Source organism: Oncorhynchus clarkii, chromosome 20 (assembly GCF_045791955.1).
Source record: "Oncorhynchus clarkii lewisi isolate Uvic-CL-2024 chromosome 20, UVic_Ocla_1.0, whole genome shotgun sequence".
Lineage (NCBI taxonomy): Eukaryota > Metazoa > Chordata > Actinopteri > Salmoniformes > Salmonidae > Oncorhynchus > Oncorhynchus clarkii.
In genome coordinates this window covers 88,449,842-88,477,096 of record NC_092166.1, presented here as the reverse complement: position 1 = coordinate 88,477,096, position 27,255 = coordinate 88,449,842, and the positions used below count along the sequence as shown (strand labels likewise).

General features: G+C 42.9%; 1 protein-coding gene across 2 annotated transcripts in view; it reads right to left on the bottom strand.

The window, feature by feature from the left end:
• Window positions 1-16,366, bottom strand: part of LOC139377021 (kelch domain containing 3) — an 81,480-nt gene extending 65,114 nt beyond the window's left edge. Inside the window, exons 1-4 of one of the 2 annotated variants that reach the window (XM_071120092.1) lie at window positions 16,294-16,337; window positions 7,708-7,865; window positions 7,519-7,610; window positions 1,241-1,540 (exon numbers count right to left, since the gene is read on the bottom strand). In XM_071120092.1, coding sequence (XP_070976193.1) covers window positions 1,241-1,394 — 154 coding nt within the window. In that variant the 5' untranslated portion in view covers window positions 1,395-1,540; window positions 7,519-7,610; window positions 7,708-7,865; window positions 16,294-16,337. Of the gene's footprint in view, window positions 1-1,240; window positions 1,541-7,518; window positions 7,611-7,707; window positions 7,866-16,293 lie in introns of both variants that reach the window. The other variant, XM_071120093.1, reaches the window with a different exon arrangement.
• Window positions 16,367-27,255: the final 10,889 nt, after the last annotated feature.

Below are 27,255 nucleotides of genomic sequence, written 5' to 3'. Positions count from 1 at the left end.
GGAGGGGTGCGTCACTTGAGTGGGTTGAGTCACTGACATGATCTTCCTGTCCGGGTTGGCGCCCCCCCCCCCCCCCCCCCCCCCTTGGGTTGTGCCGTGGCGGAGATCTTTGTGGGCTATACTCGGCCTTGTCTCAGGATGGTAAGTTGGTGGTTGAAGATATCCCTCTAGTGGTGTGGGGGCTGTGCTTTGGCAAAGTGGGTGGGGTTATATCCTTCCTGTTTGGCCCTGTCCGGGGTGTCCTCAGATGGGGCCACAGTGTCTCCTGACCCCTCCCATCTCAGCCTCCAGTATTTATGCTGCAGTAGTTTATGTGTCGGGGGGCTAGAGTCAGTCTGTTATATCTGGAGTACTTCTCCTGTCCTATCCGGTGTCCTGTGTGAATTTAAGTGTGCTCTCTCTAATTCTCTCTTTCGGAGGACCTGAGCCCTAGGACCAGCCCTCAGGACTACCTGACATGATGACTCCTTGCTGTCCCCAGTCCACCTGGCCATGCTGCTGCTCCAGTTTCAACTGTTCTGCCTTATTATTATTGGGCCATGCTGGTCATTTATGAACATTTGAACATCTTGGCCATGTTCTGTTATAATCTCCACCCGGCACAGCCAGAAGAGGACTGGCCACCCCACATTGCCTGGTTCTTCTCTAGGTTTCTTCCTAGGTTTTGGCCTTTCTAGGGAGTTTTTCCTAGCCACCGTGCTTCTACACCTGCATTGCTTGCTGTTTGGGGTTTTAGGCTGGGTTTCTGTACAGCACTTTGAGATATCAGCTGATGTACGAAGGGCTATATAAATACATTTGATTTGATTTGATTTAGGGAGACATATCAACAGGTATAGGACATACACATGTTAAACTGACCAGAGTGGTAGTGATTTAGGAGACATAAACAGGTATAGGACATACACACGTTAAGCTGACCAGAGTGGTAGTGATTTAGGGAGACATATCAACAGGTAAAGGAAAACCTCAGGATAAAATGTGTTAGTGATTTAGGTCAAGAGAAGACAGTAATGTCAGAAATCATACATGAAGATTAACTGGTTTCAATATAGCTTCCTGAACTACTTCCTTCACAGTACCATTTCCGTCAACCTACCTGTGTTGAAGACATTTACATCTATCTGTGTCAGTGTATCCTAGTGCTCCTCAGTCCCCATACACACATTATCCACAGTTGCACTGATGTAGCCCTAGACAGTCATACCAGTTCTTTAGAAAGTCTACAATAGTAACCTACCTGTGTTAAAGATGTGTACATCTATCTGTCTCAGCGTCTCGTAGTCCTCTCCAGAGCAGTACCCTCCGAAGGAGAACACCTTGTGTCCCACGGAGACAGCAGCATGGTTCACCCTCCGCGGCCCTCCTTCCAGGTGGGTCGTCCAGCGTAACATCCCACACTAACAGCGTTCCGCTAGCAGCTAAAGCTCCAATAGCACCACTCTTCACCCGTCCTCCTCTCGGCTCCCTGGCAGCCTGTCACCCTGTACTAGTCCATTACCCTCTCTTCTGCTGTCACCCCATTCACCCTCAAACAGACCTGGGGAAAGAAAGAAACACAAAGACAGAGGTCAGAGAAGTAGGAGAAATCAGAGAGATGTCAGAGTAGTAGGAGAGATCAGAGTAGTAGGAGAGATCAGAGAAAGGTCAGAGTAGTAGGAGAGATCAGACAGAGGTCAGAGTAGTAGGAGAGGTCAGAGTAGTAGGAGAGATCAGACAGAGGTCAGAGTAGTAGTAGAGGTCAGACAGAGGTCAGATTAGTAGGAGAGGTCAGAGGAGTAGGAGAGATAAGACAGAGGTCAGAGTAGTAGGAGAGGTCGGAGGAGTAGGAGAGATCAGACAGAGGTCAAAGTAGTAGGAGAGATCAGAGAAGTAGGAGAGATCAGAGAGAGGTCAGAGTAGTAGGAGAGGTCAGAGTAGTAGGAGAGATCAGAGAGAGGTCAGAGGAGTAGGAGAGGTCAGAAAGAGGTCAGAGTAGAAGGAGAGATCAGAGAGGTCAGAGGAGTAGGAGAGGTCAGAAAGAGGTCAGAGTAGAAGGAGAGATCAGAGTAGAAGGAGAGATCAGACAGAGGTCAGAGGAGTAGGAGAGTTCAGAAAGAGGTCAGAGTAGAAGGAGAGATCAGAGTAGAAGGAGAGATCAGAGGTCAGAGTAGAAGGAGAGATTAGATGTATAGGAGATATGTAAGGAATATGTAAGGAAACGGTTAGGCTCTAACAGAAAAGGACACTGAGGAGGAGGCAGCATGCAGACAGAGGGGAACTCAGGCTCCTCAGGACCTGCATTATCTCTGATTGGAGGGTATTTTAGGAGGTGGTCATTAGGGTTGGGCGGTATCTATATTTTCATAATGTCATAATGTTTCTCTACCATATAGAGTTGTTTGGTATTAACGGAAGTGCACAAAGGGCCGGTATTTTGGGGCGGGGGGGGGTTCACACAAAACAATTTAGGCAGCATGGATCTCGATCCAAGAGGGGATTGATTGTCTCTGCTGTAACCAAGAAGCTTGATCTTGACATCTAGCTGCTTAGCTAGCAAGTTAGAAAACCTAATACATAGTTGGAGCCCTGAGCTGAATATAATTTATTTGACAAATCTTAGATAGTTAACATATAGTTAGTTATAAGCAGTGACGGAGCAATCACCCCCCGCGAGACAAGGGAGCCCCCATCTGATTAAATATATTATAGTGCATTCAGACCCCTTGACTTTTTCCACATTTTGTTAGGTTACAGCCTTATTCTAAAATGGATTAAAACGTTTTTTCCCCCTCATCAAACTACACACAATAATGAAATATCACATTTACATAAGTATTCAGACCCTTTGGCAGAGATTACAGCCTTGAGTCTTCTTTGGTAAGACCTGTATTTGGGGAGTTTCTCCCATTCTTTTCGGGGCGGCAGGTAGTCTATTGGTTAGAGGGTTGGGCCAATAACCAAAAGGTTGCTAGATTGAATCCCCAAGCTGACAAGGTAAAAATCTGTCATTCTGCCCCTGAACAAGGCAGTTAACCCACTGTTCCTAGGCCGTCGTTGTAAATAAGAATTTGTTCTTTAACTGACTTGCCTAGTTAAATAAAGGTTTTTAAAAAATTCTCTGCAGATCCTGTCAGCTTTGTCAGGTTGGATGGGGAGAGTTGCAGCACAGCTATTTTCAGGTCTCTCCAGAGATGTTCGATCCGAGTTCTGGCTGGGCCACTCAAGGACATTCAGCGACTTGTCCCAAAGCCACTCCTCATAGTCTTGGCTGTGTGCTTAAGGTCATTGTCCTGTTGGAAGGTGAACCTTCGACCCAGTCTGAGGTCCTGAGCAGGTTTTCATCAAGGATCTCTCTGTACTTTGCGCCGTTCATCTTTCCCTCGATCCTGACTAGTCTCCCAGTCCCTGTCTCTACAAAACATCCCCACAGCATGCTGCTGCCACCACCATGCTTCACCGTAGTCATGGTGCCAGGTTTCCTCCAGACGTGAGGCTCGGCATTCAGGCCAAAGAGTTCAATCTTGGTATCATCACACCAGAGAATCTTGTTTCTCATGGTCTGAGAGACCTTTAGGTGCCTTTTGGCAAACTCCAAGCAGGCTGTTATGTGCCTTTTACTGAGGAGTGACTTCATCTGGCCACTCTACCATAAAGGTCTGATAGGTGGAGAACTGTAAAGATGATTGTCCTTCTAGAAGGTTCTCCCATCTCCACAGAGGAACTCTGGAGCTCTGGCAGAGGCACCATTGGGTTCTTTGTCACCTCCCTGACCAAGTCCCTTCTGCCCCGATTGCTCAGGTTGGCCCGGAAGACAGATCAGATCTAGGAAGAGTCTTGGTGGTTTCCATTTACCAATGATGGAGGCCACTATGTACTTGGGGACCTTCAATGCTGCAGAAATGTTTTGGTACCCTTCCCCAGATCTGTGCCTCGACAGAATTCCTTTGACCTCATGGCTTGGATTTTGCTCTGACATGCACTGTCAACTGTTGGACCTTATATAGACTAGAGGTCGACCAATTAATCTGCATGGCCGATTTCACATAACAATCAGTAATCTGCGTTTTTGGATGCCGATTATGGCCGATTACATTGCAATCCATGAGGAAACTGCGTGGCAGGCTGACCACCTGTTACGCGAGTGCAGTGTCAAAAGGACCTTGTGGCTACCAAGGAGCCAAGTTAAGTTGCTAGCTAGCATTAAACCTCTTATAAAAAAAACAATCAATCTTCACATAATCACTAGTTAACTACACATGGTTGATGATATTACTAGTTTATCTAGCTTGTCCTGCGTTGCATATAATCATTGCGGTGCTTGATAATTTATCATTGAATCACAGCCTACTTCAACTTTGCCAAACGGGTGATGATTTAACCAAAGAGCATTTGCGAAAAAAGCACATTCGTTGCACAAATGTACCTAACCATAAACACTAATGCCTTTCTTAAAATCAATACACGGAAGTATCTTTTTTTTAAACAACACATACAGTGCCTTGCGAAAGTATTCGGCCCCCTTGAACTTTGCGACCTTTTGCCACATTTCAGGCTTCAAACATAAAGATATAAAACTGTATTTTTTTGTGAAGAATCAACAACAAGTGGGACACAATCATGAAGTGGAACGACATTTATTGGATATTTCAAACTTTTTTAACAAATCAAAAACTGAAAAATTGGGCGTGCAAAATTATTCAGCCCCCTTAAGTTAATACTTTGTAGCGCCACCTTTTGCTGCGATTACAGCTGTAAGTCGCTTGGGGTATGTCTCTATCAGTTTTGCACATCGAGAGACTGAATTTTTTTCCCATTCCTCCTTGCAAAACAGCTCGAGCTCAGTGAGGTTGGATGGAGAGCATTTGTGAACAGCAGTTTTCAGTTCTTTCCACAGATTCTCGATTGGATTCAGGTCTGGACTTTGACTTGGCCATTCTAACACCTGGATATGTTTATTTTTGAACCATTCCATTGTAGATTTTGCTTTATGTTTTGGATCATTGTCTTGTTGGAAGACAAATCTCCGTCCCAGTCTCAGGTCTTTTGCAGACTCCATCAGGTTTTCTTCCAGAATGGTCCTGTATTTGGCTCCATCCATCTTCCCATCAATTTTAACCATCTTCCCTGTCCCTGCTGAAGAAAAGCAGGCCCAAACCATGATGCTGCCACCACCATGTTTGACAGTGGGCATGGTGTGTTCAGGGTGATGAGCTGTGTTGCTTTTACGCCAAACATAACGTTTTGCATTGTTGCCAAAAAGTTCAATTTTGGTTTCATCTGACCAGAGCACCTTCTTCCACATGTTTGCTGTGTCTCCCAGGTGGCTTGTGGCAAACTTTAAACGACACTTTTTATGGATATCTTTAAGAAATGGCTTTCTTCTTGCCACTCTTCCATAAAGGCCAGATTTGTGCAATATATGACTGATTGTTGTCCTATGGACAGAGTCTCCCACCTCAGCTGTAGATCTCTGCACTTCATCCAGAGTGATCATGGGCCTCTTGGCTGCATCTCTGATCAGTCTTCTCCTTGTATGAGCTGAAAGTTTAGAGGGACGGCCAGGTCTTGGTAGATTTGCAGTGGTCTGATACTCCTTCCATTTCAATATTATCGCTTGCACAGTGCTCCTTGGGATGTTTAAAGCTTGGGAAATCTTTTTGTATCCAAATCCGGCTTTAAACTTCTTCACAACAGTATCTCGGACCTGCCTGGTGTGTTCCTTGTTCTTCATGATGCTCTCTGCGCTTTTAACGGACCTCTGAGACTATCACAGTGCAGGTGCATTTATACGGAGACTTGATTACACACAGGTGGATTGTATTTATCATCATTAGTCATTTAGGTCAACATTGGATCATTCAGAGATCCTCACTGAACTTCTGGAGAGAGTTTGCTGCACTGAAAGTAAAGGGGCTGAATAATTTTGCACGCCCAATTTTTCAGTTTTTGATTTGTTAAAAAAGTTTGAAATATCCAATAAATGTCGTTCCACTTCATGATTGTGTCCCACTTGTTGTTGATTCTTCACAAAAAAATACAGTTTTATATCTTTATGTTTGAAGCCTGAAATGTGGCAAAAGGTCGCAAAGTTCAAGGGGGCCGAATACTTTCGCAAGGCACTGTATATCTGCTGTTTCCTGAAGTCCATGATCTTCTCCTTTGTTTCGTTGACATTGAGTGAGAGGTTGTTTTCCTGACATCACACTCCGAGGGCCCTCACCTCCTCCCTTCAGGCTGTCTCGTCATTGTTGGTAATCAAGCCCACTACTGTATGGTAGTCGTTGGTGAACAGGGAGTACAGAAAGGGGCTGAGCACGCACCCTTGTGGGGCACCTGTGTTAAGGATCAGAGAAGTGTTTTTTGTACCTTCACCAGCTGGGGGTGGCCCGTCAGGAAGTCCAGAACCCAGTTGCACAGGGCGGGGTTGAGCCTCCAAACTGATGAGCTTGGAGAATACTATGGTGTTGAATGCTGAGCAAAAGTCAATGAACAGCATTCTTACATAGGTATTCCTCTTGTCCAGATGGGAAAGGGCAGTGTGATGGCGATGGCATCGTCTGTGGACGTGTTGGGACGGTGTGCAAACTGAAATGGGTCTAGGGTTGCCGGTAAGGTGGAGTTGATATGATCCTTAACTTCATGACGACAGAAGTGAGTGCTACGAGGCGGTAGTCATTTAGTTCAGTGATCTTTGCCTTCTTGGGCACAGGAACAATGGTGGCCATCCTGCATTTGAAGATGTCCGTAAACACTCCAGCCAGCTGGTCTGCACATGCATTATGGGGTATCGTGTGTAAATTTATTTAATTCATTTTAGAACGTATTTCTTCAATGTAATATAACAAAATGTGGTAGGGGTCTGAATACATTCAAAATGCACTGTGGTACTGAGATACAGTACCAGTCAAAAGTATGGACACACCTACTCAATCCAGGGTTTTTATTTTTAATATTCTCTACATTGTAGAAAAAGTGAATACATTAAAACTATGAAATAACACATATGGAATCATGTAGTAACCAAATAAGTGTTAAACAAATCAACTTCATTTTTATATTTGAGATTCTTCAAAGTAGCCACCTTTTGCCTTGATTACAGCTTTGCACGCTCTTGGCATTTTCTCAACCAGCTTCATGGTTGGTTGGTTGGTTGAAATGCATTTCAATTAACAGCTGTGCCTCATTTAGCGTTAATTTGTGGAATGTATTTCACATTCCTCCTAAAGTGTTTGGAGCCAATCAGTTGTGTTGTGATAAGGTAGGGGTGGTATACAGAACATCAACCTATTTGGTAAAAGACCAAGTCCATATTATGGCAAGAACAGCTCAAATTAGCAAAGAGAAACGACAGTCCATCATTACTTTAAGACATGAAGGTCAGTCAATACAGAAAATGCCAAGTAGAAGTGTGTTTCATTATGACAAGAAGCTATTTTCATGTTTTATTAGTTATAAATACAAATCAAAATCACACAAGAAGTCACAAATCCACAAATTGTATTGCACACCAAATCAAAGTAATCAAGATTTATTGACCAGAATAACAGAGCACCAAACAACAACTACTATCTTCAAGTCTTTATAGACAGATAGTCATCTTGTTGGGCGATCTCAGAGCTGCTCTTAACCTGCAGGAAAATACAATGTCAGTACGTATCAAACACAACAATAACAATTCCACCTCTAACCTGATATTTTATTGTACCTTAATTCTGAATAGCTCACCTGAAGCAGAAAGCCTTGCCGTCCGAGGGCTTCCTGTTTGACATGAATCAGTTAAGCACTGTCCTCATGGGAAGAAGGGAACATTGTATGTTTCTTTTTGAAATGCAGTGCTCTCTTGTATTTGCTGGGTGACAGCTGATGTCTTCCATCCTCGTATCCTGTCAAAAGACAAATAGGACGTGTTCATTACACAATAACTATCAAAGCACATGTAAAAGGAAGAAGCAGATAAGCATCCAGTCTTGCATCAGACTATCCATGTTTGGAGTTCAGCAGTCATAAGTCCAGTCTGCAGCACGAGGTTGGCATCCTGACCAATACATGCATCAGCTATTTATCAAATTTATTTTAGGCGCGCACACACACTACCAGTCAAAAGTTGACACCTACTCATTGGAGGGGTTCTTTATTTTTACTATTTCCTACATTGTAAACTATTAAATAACATATGGAATCATGTTGTAAGCTAAAAAGGGTACGCAGAGGAGACTGCGTGAATCAGGTCATGGTCAAATTGCTGCAAAGAAACCACTACTAACGGTCACCAATAAGAAGAGACTTGCTTGGGCCAAGAAACACGAGCACTGGACATTAAACCGGTGTAAAGCTGTCCTTTGGTCTGATGAATCCAAATTGGAGATATTTGGTTCCAACCACTGTCTTTATGTGATGCAGAGTAGGTGAACCGATGATCTCTGTTGGTGACAAGGCACACTTAACCAGTATGGCTAACACAGCATTCTGCAGCGATACGCCATCCCATCTGGTTTGCGCTTAGTGGGACTATCATTTGTTTTTCAGCAGGACAATGGCCAAACACACACCTCCAGGCTGTGTAAGGGCTATTTGACCAAGAAGGAGAGTGACGGAGTGCTGCATCAGATGACCTGGCCTCCAAAATCCCCCGACCTCAACCAAATTAAGATGGTTTGGGATGAGTTGGACCGCAGAGTGATGGAAAAGCAGCCAACAAGTACTCAGCATGTGGGAACTCCTTCATGACTGTTGGAAAAGTTGGAAAAGCATTCCAGGTGAAGCTGGTTGAGAGAGTGCCAAGAGTGTGTAAAGCTGTCAAGGCAAAGGGTAGCTCCTTTGAAGAATCTAAAATAAAAATAGTTTGATTAGTTTAACACTTTCTTGGTTACTACATGATTCCATGTGTGTAATTTCGTAATTCTGATGTCTTCACAATTATTCTACAATGTTGAAAATCGAAAAGTAAACAAAAACCCTTGAATGATGTACATTTTTGACTGGGTCTGTCTGTTTATATAAACACACACGCACAGTTGAACCCTTTTTTTCCAACTACTCCACAAATTTCTTGTTAAACTATAGTTTTGGCAAGTCGGTTAGGATATCTACTGCATGACAAGTAATTTTTCCATGAATTGTTTAGACAGATTATTTCACTTATAATTACACTGTATAACAATTCCAGTGGGTCAGAAGTCTACATACACTCAATTAGTATTTGGTAGCATTGTCTTTAAATTGTTTAACTTGGGTCAAACGTTTCAGCCTTCCACGGGCTTCCCACAATAAGTTGGGTGAATTTTGGCCCATTCCTCCTGACAGAGCTGGTGTAACTGAGTCAGGTTTGTAGGCCTCCTGGCTCGCACACACTTTTTCAGTTCTGCACACAAATTTTCTATAGGATTGAGGTAGGGCTTTGTGATGGCCACTCCAATACCTTGACTTTGTTGTCCTTAACTTCTCATGGTATAGGGGACGCTTGCGTCCCACTTGGGAAAAAAAACTGGGAAAATGCAGGGCGGCAAATTCAAATAATATAAAAATCAAACATTTATTAAATCACACATGTAAGATACTAAATTAAAGCTACACGTTGTGAATCCAGCCAACATTTGAGATTTTAAAAAGCTTTTCGGCAAAAGCATTAGAAGCTATTATCTGATGATAGTCCCTTGTCAACAAAGAGAGTAGCATATTTCAACCCTGCAGGCGCTACACAAAACGCTGAAATAAAATATAAAAAACATGCATTACCTTTGATGAGCTCCTTTTGTTGGCACTCCAATGTCCCCTAAACATCACAAATGGTCCTTTTGTTCGATTAATTCCATCAATATTTATCCAAAATGTCCATTTATTTGACGCGTTTGATCTAGAAAAAAAACTGCCAAAAAACACAACGTCACTACAAAACATTTCAAAAGTTGCCTATAAACTTAGCCAAAATATTTCAAACTACTTTTGTAATACAACTTTAGGTATTTTTAAACGTTAATAATCGATCAAGTTGTAGACGGGGCTATCTGTGTTCAATACAGCAAGTAAACAAACCATGCTCCTTTTTACTTGCGCAACTCTCAATAGTGTAACGTTGTTCCAGGATGTGCTTCTTCTTCGTTGCACAAATGTATAACCTCAACCAAATTCCAAAGACTGGTGACATCCAGTGGAAGCGGGAGGCAAAAAAAATAAAAAATCTGAACAGTTAGTCCTCTGGGTTTTGCCTGCTACATAAGTTATGTTATACTCACAGACATGATTCAAACAGTTTTAGAAACGTCAGTGTTTTCTAACCACATCTACTAATAATATGCATATCTTATATTCCTGGCATGAGTAGCAGGAAGTTGAAATTGGGCACTCTATTTATCCAAAAGGGAAAATGCTGCCCCCTATACCTTAAGTTAAGCCATTTTGCCACACATTTGGAAGTATGCTTGGGGTCATTGTCCATTTGGAAGACCCATTTGTGACCAAGCTTTAACTGATGTCTTGAGATGTTGCTTCAATATATCCACATACTTTTCCTCCCTCATGATGCCATTTATTTTGTGAAGTGCACCAGTCTCTCCAGCAGCAAAGCACACCCACAACATGATGCTGCCACCTCCATGCTTCACAGTTGGGATGGTGTTCTTCAGCTTGCAAGTCTCCCCCTTTTTTCCTCCAACTATAACAATGGTCATTATGACCAAACAGTTCTATTTTTATTTCATCAGACCAGAGGACATTTCTCCAAAAAGTACAATCTTTGTCCCCATGTGCAGTTACAAACCGCGGCCTGGCTTTTATTTAATGGCGGTTTTGGTACAGTGGCTTCTTCCTTGCAGAGCGGCTTTCAGGTTATGTCGAAAAAGGACTCGTGTTTAAGGACTTTTGTACCTGTTTCCTACAGCATCTTCACAAGGTCAGTTGCTGTTGTTCTGAGATTAATTTGCACTATTCGCACCAAAGTACTTTCATCTCGAGGAGACAGAATGAATCTCCTTCCTGAGTGGTATAACAGCTGCGTGGTCCCATGGTGTTTATACTTGGGTACTGTTGTTTGTCCAGATGGAAGTGGTACCTTCAGGCATTTGTAAATTGGTCCCAAGGATCAACCAGACTTGTGGAGGTCCACAATGTTTTTCTGAGGTCTTGGCTGATTTCTTCTGATTTTCCCATGATGTCAAGCAAAGAGCCACTGAGTTTGAAGGTAGGCCTTGAAATACATCCACAGGTTCACCTCCAATTGACTCAAATGATGTCAATTAGCCCATCAGAAGCTTCTAAAGCCATGACATCATTTTCTGGAATTGTCCAAGCTGTTTAAAGGCATGTAAGCATGTAGACTTAGTGCATGTAAACTTCTGACCCACTGGAATTGTGATACAGTGAATACAGTGAATTATAAGTGAAATAATCAGTCTGTAACTAATTGTTGGAAACATTACTTGTGTCATGCACAAAGTAGATGTCCTTCCCAACTTGCCAAAATTATAGTTTGTTAACAAGACATTTGTGGAGTGGTTGAAAAATGAGATTTAATGACTCCAACCTGAGTGTAAACTTCCGACTGCAACTGTCTATATTTTATTTCTATGTAACATTTAGATGTAGTCTATTTAATAAAACTACACAGAAAAGACCATCATTAAAATGCTTTGCTTGCTTACCTCAAGTAGAAAAAATACAGTTTGTAAATCCTCCAGGTTTGACAGATTGTCATTTCTTGCATCAACTGCGAGTTGACTGAAGAATGTTCCATGAATTTCAAAAAGTCCAACATTCCTAAAATGTCTCAAGACATAGCATTGACATGTCTTCAAAATGTTTAAGACGGTAGACATCTCAATTGCATGTCTCAAGAAGATGGGTATATATAATGTCTGTGTCCAGTTGCAGGTGGTTTGTTTGAATTTAGAAAATGCTCTGAAAACGCTCCCTGAAGTAATCCAACAGTGCTGTTTGGTCGATTTCAAATCTTTGATCGACACAGGTTGGTCCACCCCAAAGTGCCACGTCATGATAACAATCACCTGTCTCAATCAATGAAAGAAGTCAGAGGAAGACGCGAAGCGAGAGGTTTTACTCTGCCCATGAAAAATAAGCATACAAAATGAAGAATTTGTGTATGGAGGTCAATGAGAGTGTGTGGTCAACAAAATTATTTAATTTCTAATATGCTCCTTGCTGGATTATTTGATCTAATAGAAGTTGTTACGAATGCACTCATAAGTGGCATTTCAGCAAAACTTTGAAAAAAAACCCGACTTGATATCAATGTTGTTATAGAGAGAGGACACATCATGGATTTAACCCATTTTAACATGGATATTGAGGACTTCTACTAGGGGTGTGAACGTTTTAATGTTAAAACTTTAAACGCAGTTGGGATCTTTAACGTTAAGAAAAATCCCATAACCGTTTTCAGGCAGTTATCACAAAACATTTTCAGCGTTCTAGCCGACAGTCTATAAAGGCCTAGGGGAAGTTATAGCCGACAGGGTATAAAGTAGAGGTCGACCGATTAATCGGAATGGCCGATTAATTAGGGCCGATTTCAAGTTTTCATATCAATCGGAAATCAGTATTTTTGGGCTCCGATTTGCCGATTTTTTCCCCTTCTTTTTTTACACCTTTATTTAATCTTTATTTAACTTGGCAAGTCAGTTAAGAACACATTCGGCCTAGAAACGGTGGGTTAACTGCCTCGTTCAGGGGCAGAATGACAGATATTCACCTTGTCAGCTCGGGGAACCAATCTTGCAACCTTTACAGTGAACTAGTCCAACGCCTATAACGACCTGCCTCTCTCTCGTTGCACTCCACAAGGAGACTGACTGCCTGTTACGCAAATGCAGTAAGCCAAGGTAAGTTGCTAGCTAGCATTAAACTTATCTTATAAAAAACAATCAATCATAATCACTAGTTAACTACACATGGTTGATGATATTACTAGATATTATCTAGCATGTCCTGAGTTGCATATAATCTGACTGAGCATACGAGTATCTAAGTATCTGACTGAGCGGTGGTAGGCAGAAGCAGGTGCGTAAACATTCAAACAGCACTCTCGTGCGTTTTGCCAGCAGCTCTTCATTGTGCATCAAGCATTGCGCTGTTTATGACTTCAAGCCTATCAACTCCCGAGATGAGGCTGGTGTAACCGAAGTGAAATGGCTGGCTAGTTAGCGCGCGCTACTCGCTCTGAGCCTTGGGGTGGTTGTTTCCCGCTGCTTCGATGTGGTGGCTGTTGTCGTTGTGTTGCTGATTCAAGCCCAGGGAGGAGCGAGGAGAAGGACGGAAGCTATTCTGTTACACTGGCAAAACTAAAGTGACTATAAGAACACCCAATAGTCAACGGTTAATTAAATAAAAATGGTATAGAGGGAAATAGTCCTATAATTCATATAATAACTACAACCTAAAACTTCTTACCTGGGAATATTGAAGACTCATTAAAAGGAACCACCAGCTTTCATATGTTCTCATGTTCTGAGCAATGAACTGAAACATTAGCTATCTAACATAGTACATACTGCACTTTTACTTTCTTCTCCAACACTTTGTTTTTGCATTATTTAAACCAAATTGAGCATGTTTAATTATTTACTTGAGGCTAAATTGATTTTATTGATGCATTATATTAAAATAAGTGTTCATTCAGTATTGTTGTAATTGTCATTATTACAAATACATAAAATAATTAAATAAATAAAAATTGGCTGATTAATCGTTATCGGCTTTTTCGGTCCTCCAATAATCGGTATCGGTGTTGAAAAATCATAATCGGTCGACCTCTAGTATAAAGGCCTAGGGGAAGTTACAGCCGACAGGGTATAAAGGCCTAGGGGAAGTTGTATAACTCAAATAAAACCAGAGGGGAAGAAGAGGCCAACTTTAGGCTACTTAGTGAATTTGCAAGGCATGCAAAACATTGCGAGATGCAGATTACCAAAACATGAGCAGGCTTCTGCCTTCCTCTCCCTCGCACTGGCCTCGTGCTCTTCACTAATGGTGCCAGGTCTCTTCACGAATGGTGCCCGTGTCTGCTCAGTCTGGTCTGTTGAGTGTAGAATATCCTAGCCTATTCATGGCACTGATGTCTTCGGGCCAGAGGAGCATACCCTACGTTTTCTCTCACGCTTTTCAGACATAATAATGGAATGTGGCCCCTTGAAAGCGCCTCGGCTACGGCATGTCTGTCTCTTAGTGTTGGCTACACTACGTTCTTTAAATGCCGACAACAACAAAAAATATTCTCTAGTGATTTAACTGACATGTGACATCAAGTAAAGTCCATCACTAGGCAGCCAGAACTGTCAATCAAATAATATTGAGCTGCTGCGTGCAGCCTGCTTGACTGCACGCAGACCACTCTCCTAAAAAAAGTACTTAAATACCGTGACTTACCAAGACATTTAGTAGAAATAAAACACATCTAGCCATCATAACTTTAAAAAAAAATGTATAGAAAACACAGCAGCGGCAATTGTTGTCATCAAGGAAACCCTACAGAACATTTTACACAAGAGCAGAATTCTGTCTGAAAAAGACCTGATGCAGCACTGTTTTTAATCGTCTGAAAAGTTGTCATATGTCACTATTGACATGTGACTGTTACTGCGTTCTGTCTGAAGGCTTGAGGTAGACGTGATTTCATTTTCCAACCCTAGAGGTCAAACATACATAACAGAATCATTATTCTGCATTGTGAATTGATGTGGAATGGTACGATTTTTGGTTTTAAAAAACGTCATGGTCAATCGAGTATCTTGTCACTATTACAGAAAGTCTTGAGAGAAGATGTAATATAGACAAGGGGGCAGCTTACACATTGCTGAATTCATTCATGGAGCAAAAAACAATAACAACATTTTCTAAATTCCAAAGAAGCAACCTGAAACTGGACACAGATATTTTAGAAGATACGTTTGAGAAGGAAGATAGCGTTGCCAAGTTAAAGTTGGTTGAAAATGAACCTATCCTGTAAGGGTAGTGGAGAATCACATCTGTAGCTCTGATCCTCTCTCAACCAGTGTTTCCGCTGTTCCAACCACCTCTGACCTTAAACAGCGCTCATAAATAAACCCTCTGAGGACTAATACACCCTTCTATTTCCAGATGACCTCATGGAGAAAGACCCCTACCACAGGTCACCTGCTAAAGCACGACTACCGACTGATTTCAGGAAATAACATGGTTCCTCAGCTATCTAGCTAGCATGATTGTGAGAAATATACGATCTAGCCAGATAGCTGCTAGCTAAGATTTGAGTTTCAAAATCTAGCTGGCTAAAAGTCTGTGTCAAAGCAGCATCAATGAGTTAGACACCTAACTAGCCTAAATATTTTGACATTTTTATTTAACCTTTAAATTAACTGTGCAATCAATTGGCATAGTCTAATTGACTCAACCAAATACATAAGTTTCTCTTAATTAAATCAGAAAAATCCATAGTTATTGATGGTTGTTTAGCTATGAAAGTTACCTAGTTAACTCATTAATCCTATTTTGTAGTGTATCAGTGCTGCTAGCTGACAAATAAATATAGCTTTCTCACACCTTGGACCCTCCCTCCTACACACTGCTGCCACCTTGGACCCTCCCTCCTACACACTGCTGCCACCTTGGACCCTCCCTCCTACACACTGCTGCCACCTTGGACCCTCCCTCCTACACACTGCTGCCACATGCCCATAAGTAGGTCATGTTATCTAACGTTACCTGGCTAGAGTAGCAAACCAGCCAACTAGGTTGATTTTACTGATTAAAAATGTCCACACATCGGGAATAATATATTTAAACACATCTGAATAATAATGTTCACACATCTTTATAAAGTCCACGCAGCTTATTTTGACGACTATAGTAACTCTAGTACGAATAAACAGTCAACTGAGCAAATGTTCCTGGTTAACTAACAACTTCCAGTTAACTAACAACTTCTAGTTAGACAACTAAATGTAGGTGAGTTCTTAGCAAACACCTCATTCTGTATCAATAGAAGCCAGAAAGCTTCGTAAACCAGCTAGTTCGCCAACTTAACTAACATTACCCTTAGTTCGGATATAACTAACGTTAGACAACATTGAACGTGACTAAAAACTAGTTAGAGAGGAAACGCATATACAACTTTGTCCAACTGTAAAGTAGCTTCTTTGTGGCTAAATAGACAGCAACCCACACGGTGGCTAAGCTAACGACCAACGGGAGATCTATTCAACCACTGAAATCACCAACTTCCACGGGTGAGCCAGATATATATATATATGTGTGTGTGTGTATTAATCACAGCTGTAACTCAGCGTATAAGCGCAAACATGTATGTTTGTTAACCGACGTTACCTTGGACGCTGGATCCACTCTCCTCTCGGCCCTCTGGAAGTCTTCTTCTTCTGAGGTTTAACTTCTTCTTCTTCTGAGGTTTAACGGCGCTTGGCATCCAATGTGTTGCATTACCGCCCCCTACAAGACTGGAGTACAACTCCCTAAATACTTTACTTGAAGAAAAAAATATGTCCTAAATAAATAGCATACCATCTAATACTATACTCACTCTTTTCAAAATTATACAAAATAAAATTAACACCCCCCCCCCCTACTCCACTAATGAAAAGTATTTATTCCTACCTCATGCCATCACCCTGAAAGGATGGGACATCACCACTTAACACACCATGTGTTCTGCTGTTAAGTCTCACACACCCAAACACCTCTCTGCAGCTGCCACCACAACCTGGTTGTTTAGCTATAAATGCTAAAAATCCAATCTTACTGAAACTTCATCATTTTTTTGTCCTATCCCTCTGTACTGGTATATCTCTACTACTCTCACCACTCCTCCCTTATAACCCATCTTCCTCTACTTTCTTCACTGCCTCAGCATATGACAACTTCTGGTCTACTCTGACCCTGGAAACCTCAACCTGCCTCTCTCGCACGGGATGTGTGTGATCCACCAGCTCCATGGGCATCCCTACAATTCACACATTCCACTACTTTCCCCAATACTACACATTCCTTTGTCTCATTCCCTTCTGCATATTTCTCACACCTTGGACCCTCCCTCCTACACACTGCTGCCACATGACCATAATAACACCGTAATGTATTCGGCACATACGCTCGTACAGGACAACTTATATATCCTAACTTCTCTTTGTCAGGTAAAGACTCAACTTCAAAACTCAAAAGAACAGACAATGACTCATTCATTAACAAACCAACTCCTATTTTTTCCACCATCTTGATCTTTCTTTCTCTAGGGACTCCGTTTCCACCGAGGCGTCTGCCGGCTACCGTGTCAGAAGCCGTGTTCGAGAGCACAACCGTGATGTATCATGGGTAAATTCTAATCATCTAAATTCAAGGAATGATTTTACATACAGTATATGGGATGCAACAATGAACACAACCTAGCTAGCGTTTAGTAAAGTAAATAACCTGTCTTGTACAGTCCTCAAATCAAATTGTATTTGTCACATGCTGTCACGCCCTGGTCTTAGTATTTTGTGTTTTCTTTATTATTTTGGTCAGGCCAGGGTGTGACATGGGTGAATTATGTGTTTGTCTTGTCTGGGTTTTTTTGTAGGTTATGGGATTGTGGTTAGTGAAGTAGTCTAGGAAAGTCTATGGTTGCCTGGAGTGGTTCTCAATCAGAGGCAGGTGTTTATCGTTGTCTCTGATTGGGAACCATATTTAGGCAGCCATATTCTTTAAATGTGTTTCGTGGGTGATTGTTCCTGTCTCTGTGTTTGTTTGCACCAGATAGGCTGTTTAGGTTTTTCACGTTACGTTTAGTGTTTTTGTATTGTTCGTTGTCATCTTTCTTAAAGATGTTTAATAATAACCACGCGGCATATCGATTGCGCAACCAGGGCTGGAAAAACCTTGGATCATTGCTATTCTAACTTCCACGACGCATATAAGGCCCTGCCCCGCTCTCCTTTCGGAAAAGCTGACCACGACTCCATTTTGTTGATCCCTGCCTACAGACAGAAACTAAAACAAGAAGCTCCCGCGCTGAGGTCTGTTCAATCGACCAATCTGATTCCACACTCCAAGACTGCTTCCATCACGTGGACTGGGATATGTTTCGTATTGCGTCAGACAACAACATTGACGAATACGCTGATTCGGTGAGCGAGTTCATTAGAACGTGCGTTGAAGATGCCGTTCCCATAGCAACGATTAAAACATTCCCAAACCAGAAACCGTGGATTGATGGCAGCATTCGCGTGAAACTGAAAGCGTGAACCACTGCTTTTAATCAGGGCAAGGTGACCGGAAACATGACCGAATACAAACAGTGTAGCTATTCCCTCCGCAAGGCAATCAAACAAGCTAAGCGTCAGTATAGAGACAAAGTAGAATCTCAATTCAACAGCTCAGACACAAGAGGTATGTGGCAGGGTCTACAGTCAATCATGGATTACAAAAAGAAAACCAGCCCCGTCACAACCAGGAAGTCTTGCTCCCAGGCAGACTAAATAACTTTTTTGCCAGCTTTGAGGACAATACAGTGCCACTGACATGGCCCGCAACCAAAACATGCGACTCTCCTTCACTGCAGCCGACGTGAGGAAAACATTTAAACGTGTCAACCCTCGCAAGGCTGCAGGCCCAGACGGCATCCCCAGCCGCGCCCTCAGAGCATGCTTAGACCAGCTGGCTGGTGTGTTTACGGACATATTCAATCAATCCCTATCCCAGTCTGTTGTTCCTACATGCTTCAAGAGGGCCACCATTGTTCCTGTTCCCAAGAAAGCTAAGGTAACTGAGCTAAACGGCTACCGCCCCGTAGCACTCACTTCCGTCATCATGAAGTGCTTTGAGAGACTAGTCAAGGACCATATCACCTCCACCCTACCTGACACCCTAGACCCAACTCCAATTTGCTTACCGCCCAAATAGGTCCACAGACGATGCAATCTCAACCACACTGCCCTAACCCATCTGGACAAGAGGAATACCTATGTGAGAATGCTGTTCATCGACTAAAGCTCGGCATTTAACACCATAGTGCCCTCCAAGCTCGTCATCAAGCTCGAGACCCTGGGTCTCGACCCGCCCTGTGCAACTGGGTACTGGACTTCCTGATGGGCCGCCCCCAGGTGGTGAGGGTAGGCAACAACATTTCCACCCCGCTGATCCTCAACACTGGGGCCCCACAAGGGTGCGTTCTGAGCCCTCTCCTGTACTCCCTGTTCACCCACGACTGCGTGGCCACGCACGCCTCCAACTCAATCATCAAGTTTGCGGACGACACAACAGTGGTAGGCTTGATTACCAACAACGACGAGACGGCCTACAGAGAGGAGGTGTGGGCCCTCGGAGTGTGGTGTCAGGAAAATAACCTCACACTCAACGTCAACAAAACTAAGGAGATGATTGTGGACTTCAGGAAACAGCAGAGGGAACACCCCCCTATCCACATCGATGGAACAGTAGTGGAGAGGGTAGTAGTTTTAAGTTCCTCGGCGTACACATCACAGACAAACTGAATTGGTCCACCCACACAGACAGCATCGTGAAGAAGGCGCAGCAGCGCCTCTTCAACCTCAGGAGGCTGAAGAAATTCGGCTTGTCACCAAAAGCACTCACAAACTTCTACAGATGCACAATCGAGAGCATCCTATCAGGCTGTATCACCGCCTGGTACGGCAACTGCTCCGCCCACAACCGGAAGGATCTCCAGAGGGTAGTGAGGTCTGCACAACGCATCACTGGGGGCAAACTACCTGCCCTCCAGGACACCTACACCACCCGATGTCACAGGAAGGCCATAAAGATCATCAAGGACAACAACCACCCGAGCCACAGCCTGTTCACCCCGCTATCATCCAGAAGGCGAGGTCAGTACAGGTGCATCAAAGCTGGGACCGAGAGACTGAAAAACAGCTTCTATCTCAAGGCCATCAGACTGTTAAACAGCCACCACTAACATTGAGTGGCTGCTGCCAACACACTGACTCAAATCCAGATACTTTAATAATGGGAATTGATGGGAAATGACGTAAAATATATCACTAGCCACTTTAAACAATGCTACCTAATATAATGTTTACATACCCTACATTATTCATCTCATACGTATATGTATATACTGTACTCTATATCATCTACTGTATCTTTATGTAATACATGTATCACTAGCCACTTTAACTATGCCACTCTGTCTACATACTCATCTCATATGTATATACTGCACTCAATACCATCTACTGTATCTTGCCTATGCCGCTCTGTACCATCACTCATTCATATATCTTTATGTACATATTCTTTATCCCCTTACATTTGTGTCTTTAAGGTAGTAGTTTTGGAATTGTTAGCTAGATTACTTGTTGGTTATTACTGCATTGTCGGAACTAGAAGCACAAGCATTTCGCTACACTCGCATTAACATCTGCTAACCATGTGTATGTGACAAATAAAATTTGATTTGATTTGATTTTTATCAATGATCTCAAGGCACCTCGGACCATAGTCACCAAGAAAACAATTGGTAACACACTACGCCGTGAAGGACTGAAATCCTGCAGCGCCCACAAGATCACCCTGCTCAAGAAAGCACACATACATGCCCGTCTGAAGTTTGCCAATGATCAACTGAATGATTCAGAGGACAACTGGGTGAAAGTGTTGTGGTCAGATGAGACCAAAATGGAGCTCTTTGGCATCAACTCAACTCGCCGTGTTTGGAGGAGGAGGAATGCTGCCTATGACCCCAAGAACACCATCCCCACCGTCAAACATGGAGGTGGAAACATTATGCTTTGGGGGTGTTTTTCTGCTAAGGGGACAGGACAACTTCACCGCATCAACCGCATCAAAGGGACAATCTTGGGTGAGAACCTCCTTCCCTCAGCCAGGGCATTGAAAATGGGTCGTGGATGGGTATTCCAGCATGACAATGACCCAAAACACATGGCCAAGGCAACAAAGGAGTGGCTCAAGAAGAAGCACATTAAGGTCCTGGAGTGGCCTAGTCAGTCTCCAGACCTTAATCCCATAGAAAATCTGTGGAGGGAGCTGAAGGTTCGAGTTGCCAAACGTCAGCCTCGGAACCTTAATGACTTGGAGAAGATCTGCAAAGAGGAGTGGGACAAAAAGTACTAAGTCATGTTTTGCAGAGGGGTCAAATACTTATTTCCCTCATTAAAATGCAAATCAATTTATAACATTTTTGACATGCGTTTTTCTGGATTTTTTGTTGTTATTCTGTCTCTCACTGTTCAAATAAATCTACCATTAAAATTATAGATGGATAATTTCTTTGTCAGTGGGCAAACGTACAAAATCAGCAGGGGATCAAATACTTTTTTCCCACACTGTACATTGCCAGTCAAAAGTTTGGACACACCTACTCATTCAAGGGTTTTTCTTTATTTTACTGTTTTCTACATTGTAGAATAATAGTGAAGATATCAAAACTATGAAATAACACACATGGAATCATGTAGTAACAGTCAAACAGTCAGACAGGCTGACAGTCAGACATACAGAAAGAAAGGCAGACAAACAGACAGAAAGACAGATAAACAAACAGACAGACAGACAAGACAGACATACTAAGAAAGGCAGATATAACCTGCTGACTGGAGCAACTGGGAGTGTGCCAGAAAGCCCAATCCCAGGTCTGCTACCTCCTCCAGCTGCCTCTGGCCCTGCCTGCTCTGCTGCCCAGGTCAGAGAACTTAGCCTGGCTGTTATTTATTCATTGTGTGGAGGGAGGGAGGAATTCACTCACCATGCCAACTGCAGCCTGCAGCCTGCAGCCTGGCCCAGGCAGGACAATGAGGACATTTTCTTGTCCTCATGGTCTGACCTGCCCAGCAACAGCTGCCCCAGCTTTGCCATAATGTCTTCTCTTCAGGCTGGCCTTTGCTCCACTCTCCATGCAAGGTCTACAACTCTACAGTCACTAACTACAGATGTGGACGGACGGGTGGACAGACAGACAGACAGACAGAGACAGACAGACAGACAGACAGACAGACATACAGACAGACAGACAGACAGACAGACAGACAGTTTTTAAACTTTGGAACCATCTCTATAATCTCTTCTGCTCATAAAAAATGTAATGAGGAGCTGTTGCCTTTCAGTCTGTGAATATGCAATTTATTACAGTTTTTCTCAGTCGCTTTGGTACATTTCTTAGATCAAAAGTGCAATTCTTGATACTACTTGTACAAATTCCAAATAATCTAGTCACTTGTGCACATCATTAAAGCAATTTCGTATTCCTTTGAACAAATTGCAATTGATAATGTACAAGTGTCAGCTTTTTTCCACATTATCAATTGCTCATGTCATGTTGATCAAAATATAGTAGATGGTTCTCTTTTGAATAGTCTTACCCCTCAAAACATCTAGGCATTAGTTCCTTGCATAAGCCATTACATGCTAAATTGTTTAAGTATTTGTCAAACTGTCAAGCATAGTTTTACACATTTCTATTAGATCTTTTGTACAAACATGTGAATTGATGAATCGTGCAGGTGAAATTGACCATCACTCATGAAGGAATGTAAAGTGCTAGTTCAACCAACAATCAACCAGTTGTCTAAATTGCTCAAAGGTGCATCTCATGAAGAATCAATTGGCAAGCATAAATAGACAGACAACAACACAGAGTTGCAATTTTCCAATAATGGATGGACCAGGTCAACAGCCAAGACGAGGAAGAAGAGGAGCAAGGGTGCGTGGTGGAAGGCAAAACAGAGGAAGAGGCAGAAGAGGACATAGGCGCATATCTGATGACATAAGAGCCACTATTGTAGACCATGTTGTCAATCATGGCCTTACAATGGCTGAAGCGGGTCGAAGGGTGCAGCTGAATATTGGGAGATCAACCGTGTCCTCAATAGTTAAAACGTTTAGAAGAGAGAACAGGTATGTCCACCAATGTACAGTGAGTGCACTGTTACTGTATATAAGCAGTATACTGTATACTTCCTACAATGCTTCATATTACAGTAGTCCATTTTGTATTTCACAGCATACAGAAATACTCTATACAGATACATACTGCACCTTACATGCACTCACCTGTATGTTTTACAGTAAAATGTGTGTTCGCATAGTTTTTGTCTATGTGAAAGTGTGCGATGCATCACTGCATTTTTCCCCACATAGGACTGACTGCAAGATTACCTCAAACCGGTGGCAGAGGACGCCTTTTCACACCTCAACAGGAGGAGCCTATTTGCACCATGGTCCGAGTAAACAATGCCACGAGACTCAGGGAAATACAAAGGACCATTATAGAAGACAACAATGTATTTGAAAACATCCATATGGTTAGCATCTCAACCATCGACAGGGTGCTGCATAGAAACCAGATGAGTATGAAACAGCTGTACCGTGTACCATTCCAAAGGAATGAGGACAGAGTTAAGGAGCTACGATACCAGTATGTACAGGTAAAATATATATCTATGTAACTACTTTACAGCAACATTTTATAGTGATACATAGTACAGTAAGCATAAACTGCACACATTTCCATTGCTGTGGAAGGAACATGCAATATATGTACATTTTATGTCACTCTTCCTTACCAAAACAAATTCAACTGTGTGTTCTGGGATATAGCATATAATGGAGTTGGAATCAAGTGAACCCTCTCACAACTTTGTATACGTGGATGAGGCTGGCTTCAACCTGACCAAATGCAGAAGGCGGGGTCAGAATATCATCGGTCACAGAGCTACTATAGATTTGCCAGGCCAACGGGGAGGAAATATTACCATGTGTGCTGCTATTTCGGAGCATGGTGTCCTAACCCATATCCCCCTTATAGGGCCATACAACACCCAGCATCTACTCAACTTTTTAGAGACTCTCTACGGGGCTCTCATCCAGGATGATGAGAGGGGTCTGTTTAGAGAGGATTTGCCAAAGTATGTGGTCACTTGTGATAATGTGAGTTCCATCAATCAAACATCAAAAGGCAATGGTTTGTGACCCACCCGAGGATGTTCATAGAATTCCTCTCAGCTCCTGTTCCTCTTATATCAGATCAACAGTATAGTGGAGCTCCAAGTCCTCTTATATCAGAACAACAAAATAGTGGAGCTCCTGTTCCTCTTATATCAGATCAACAGTATAGTGGAGCTCCTGTTTCTCTTATATCAGATCAACAGAATAGTGGAGCTCCTGTTCCTCTTATATCAAATCAACAGTATAGTGGAGCTCCTGTTCCTCTTATATCAGATCGACAGTATAGTGGAGCTCCTGTTCCTCTTATATCAGATCAACAGTATAGTGGAGCTCCTGTTCCTCTTATAGAATATCAGATCAACAGTATAGTGGAGCTCCTGTTCCTCTTATAGAATATCAGATCAACAGTATAGTGGAGCTCCTGTTCCTCTTATAGAATCTCAACAGTATAGTGGAGCTCCTGCACCTTCATATAAACAGTGCCGGTACCCACAATGAGTGCTTATTTCAGTCCAAGTCAAGCACTGGTTAGCACACACTGTGTCCCTGATCTACTGTATCTATCTGGTCCTGCTAAGACACAGGGGCGGTCCCAAATGGCACCCTATGCCCTATGTAGGCCACTATAGATGTAGAATCTTAATAGAACTTGCCAGCTTGTAGTCCTAAAACCCAGAAGTGAGTTCCCCTACAAAAAACTCCTTCATTTCCCCAGGCTTTGGCCAAGTTAATGTCTACAAGTTAATGCCTACAAAAATACACCGTTACTATTGCTCTCTATTTGGGCCAGTTTGCTCCAGTAGGAAAATAATCCTGCAGCAACAGGAAATTTGAATTATTTTGTGGATTATAAATCATGGATATGTTTGTAGGGGTTGATCTATTTCTTGTAAGGGAAACGCAAGTCTGAAATTTCAAAGTGGAAATGACTTTGAATTCAGAAGCCTTTTTGAAACCTCAAATACACTACAAGTTAAACATTTCCTGCATTGTTCTCCTGAAACAGGGTGATCAAATTAAGATACTACATCTGGACTTTTTTCTGAATCATTATCTTAGTGGTATGTTTTACACTCTTTATACCCCTAAAACACATGTGATTGGTCGCCTATTCTGTCGCCTGACTCTCAAAAGTAGTGCGCTATATAGGGAATAGGGTGTCATTATGTAGTGCACTATATAGGGAATAGGGTGTCATTATGTAGTGCACTATATAGGGAATAGGGTGTCATTATGTAGTGCACTATATAGGGAATAGGGTGTCATTATGTAGTGCACTATATAGGGAATAGGGTGTCATTTGGGACAAACACAGCCAACTGTTACAAATTGACTCACAGATGGAGTAACCGTAAAACGTGTACTGTATTTGAGGTTTTAAAAGGCTTCTGAAGTTAGCCATTTCCACTGACATTTCAGACGTTCCCTTATGAAAAATGGATCAACCCCTACAACATATTTATTTTTCATAACCTGACACGTGGTGTCTGCTGCTCTGCCACCTGATACACCCAACAGGAGGTGTCTAACTGCAGCACCGCTCTGCTCGTCAAAAACAACTGGTAAACCACCAACTGTTGTTCTGGAAGCTTGGGCCATGGGCAGGATCAGTGATGGCAGAGTTTAGCAAATGCTTTGTTGGTAGTGGAAAGTATAGCCTCTCCTTCTGAGTGGTCGGGCTGGTTAACCTTCCTACCGCCCACTGAGAGGACAGCAAGGAACCCTGAGGGTTCTGACTGGTCGGGCTGGTTAACCCTCCTACTGCCTACTGAGAGGACAGGAAGGAACCCTCAGGGTTCTGACTGGTCGGGCTGGTTAACCCTCCTACTGCCCACTGAGAGGACAGGAAGGAACCCTCAGGGTTCTGACTGGTCGGGCTGGTTAACCCTCCGACTGCCCACTGAGAGGACAGGAAGGAACCCTCAGGGTTCTGACTGGTCGGGCTGGTTAACCCTCCTACTGCCCACTGAGAGGACAGGAAGGAACCCTCAGGGTTCTGACTGGTCGGGCTGGTTAACCCTCCTACTGCCCACTGAGAGGACAGGAAGGAACCCTCAGGGTTCTGACAACCTCCCAGCCCGCCACATCCAACTTATGAGAAAGCTAAATGATAGTTACTTGACACACTGGAAATAATCAACCAAAAAACAGAGCAAACTGGAATGCTATGTGTCCCTAAACAGAGTACACAGTGGCATGACCACTGTGACTATGTACAGACTCAGTGAGCATAGCCTTACTATTGAGAAAGGCCACCGTAGGCAGACCTGACTCTCAAGAGAAGACAAGCTATGTGCACACTGTCCACAAAATGAGGTGGAAACTGAGCTGCACTTCCTAACCTCCTGCCCAATGTAGGACCATATTAGAGACACATATTTCCCTCAGATTACACAGACCCACAAAGAATTTGAAAACAATTTAAACATTGATGAACTCAAATATCTGTTAAGCGAAATACCACTATGTGCAATCACAGCAGCAAGATTTGAATTGATGGTCCGTTACCATGAGAAAAGGGCAACCAGTGTAAATACAACCCACACTTATCTGTTTATAGAGGTGAAGGAGGAGAGGAAACATCTGTGAAAGCTTAACAGTTTCTCTGCTTGTTTATGTGTATGTAACGGATGTGAAACGGCTAGCTTAGTTAGCGGTGGTGCACGCTAAATAGCGTTTCAATCGGTGACGTCACTTGCTCTGAGACCTTGAAGTAGTGGTTCCCCTTGCTCTGCAGGGGCCGCGGCTTTTGTGGAGCGATGGGTATTGATGCTTCGTGGGTGACTGTTGTTGATGTGTGCAGAGGGTCCCTGGTTCGCGCCCGGGTATGGGCGAGAGGATGGTCTAAAGTTATACTGTTACATGTAATTGGTTGATTCCCTCCAATTAGAGCCTGGCTGAATGGTTTCCACCAACACAATCATCAGAGGTAACGGAGGTGTCCCAACATGTTTCTGTCCCAAACTGCACCCTGTCCCTTTTATTGCTCATTACTTTTCACCAGGGCCCATTGGAATAGGGTGCTATTTGGGATGCATCCCATGACTCAAAATATTTAAAAATAATAATAATAACTTAACTTTTATTTAGCTCGGCAAGTCAGTTAAGAACAAGTTGTTATTTACAATGATGGCTTACCTCGAGCTCACCCTCCCCTAAACCGGACGACGCTGGGCCAGTTGTGATACAGCCCATGATCGAACCCGGGTCTGTAGTGACACCACTAGCACTGCAATGCGGTGCCTTAGACGCTGCGCCACTCGGTCCCCGAAGCAAATACTATGGCCGGGCTCTGGGCTCAGCTTCAGATTGGCCAGATCAACAGGCGTTACCACATTACCATATTATAAGGCTTTT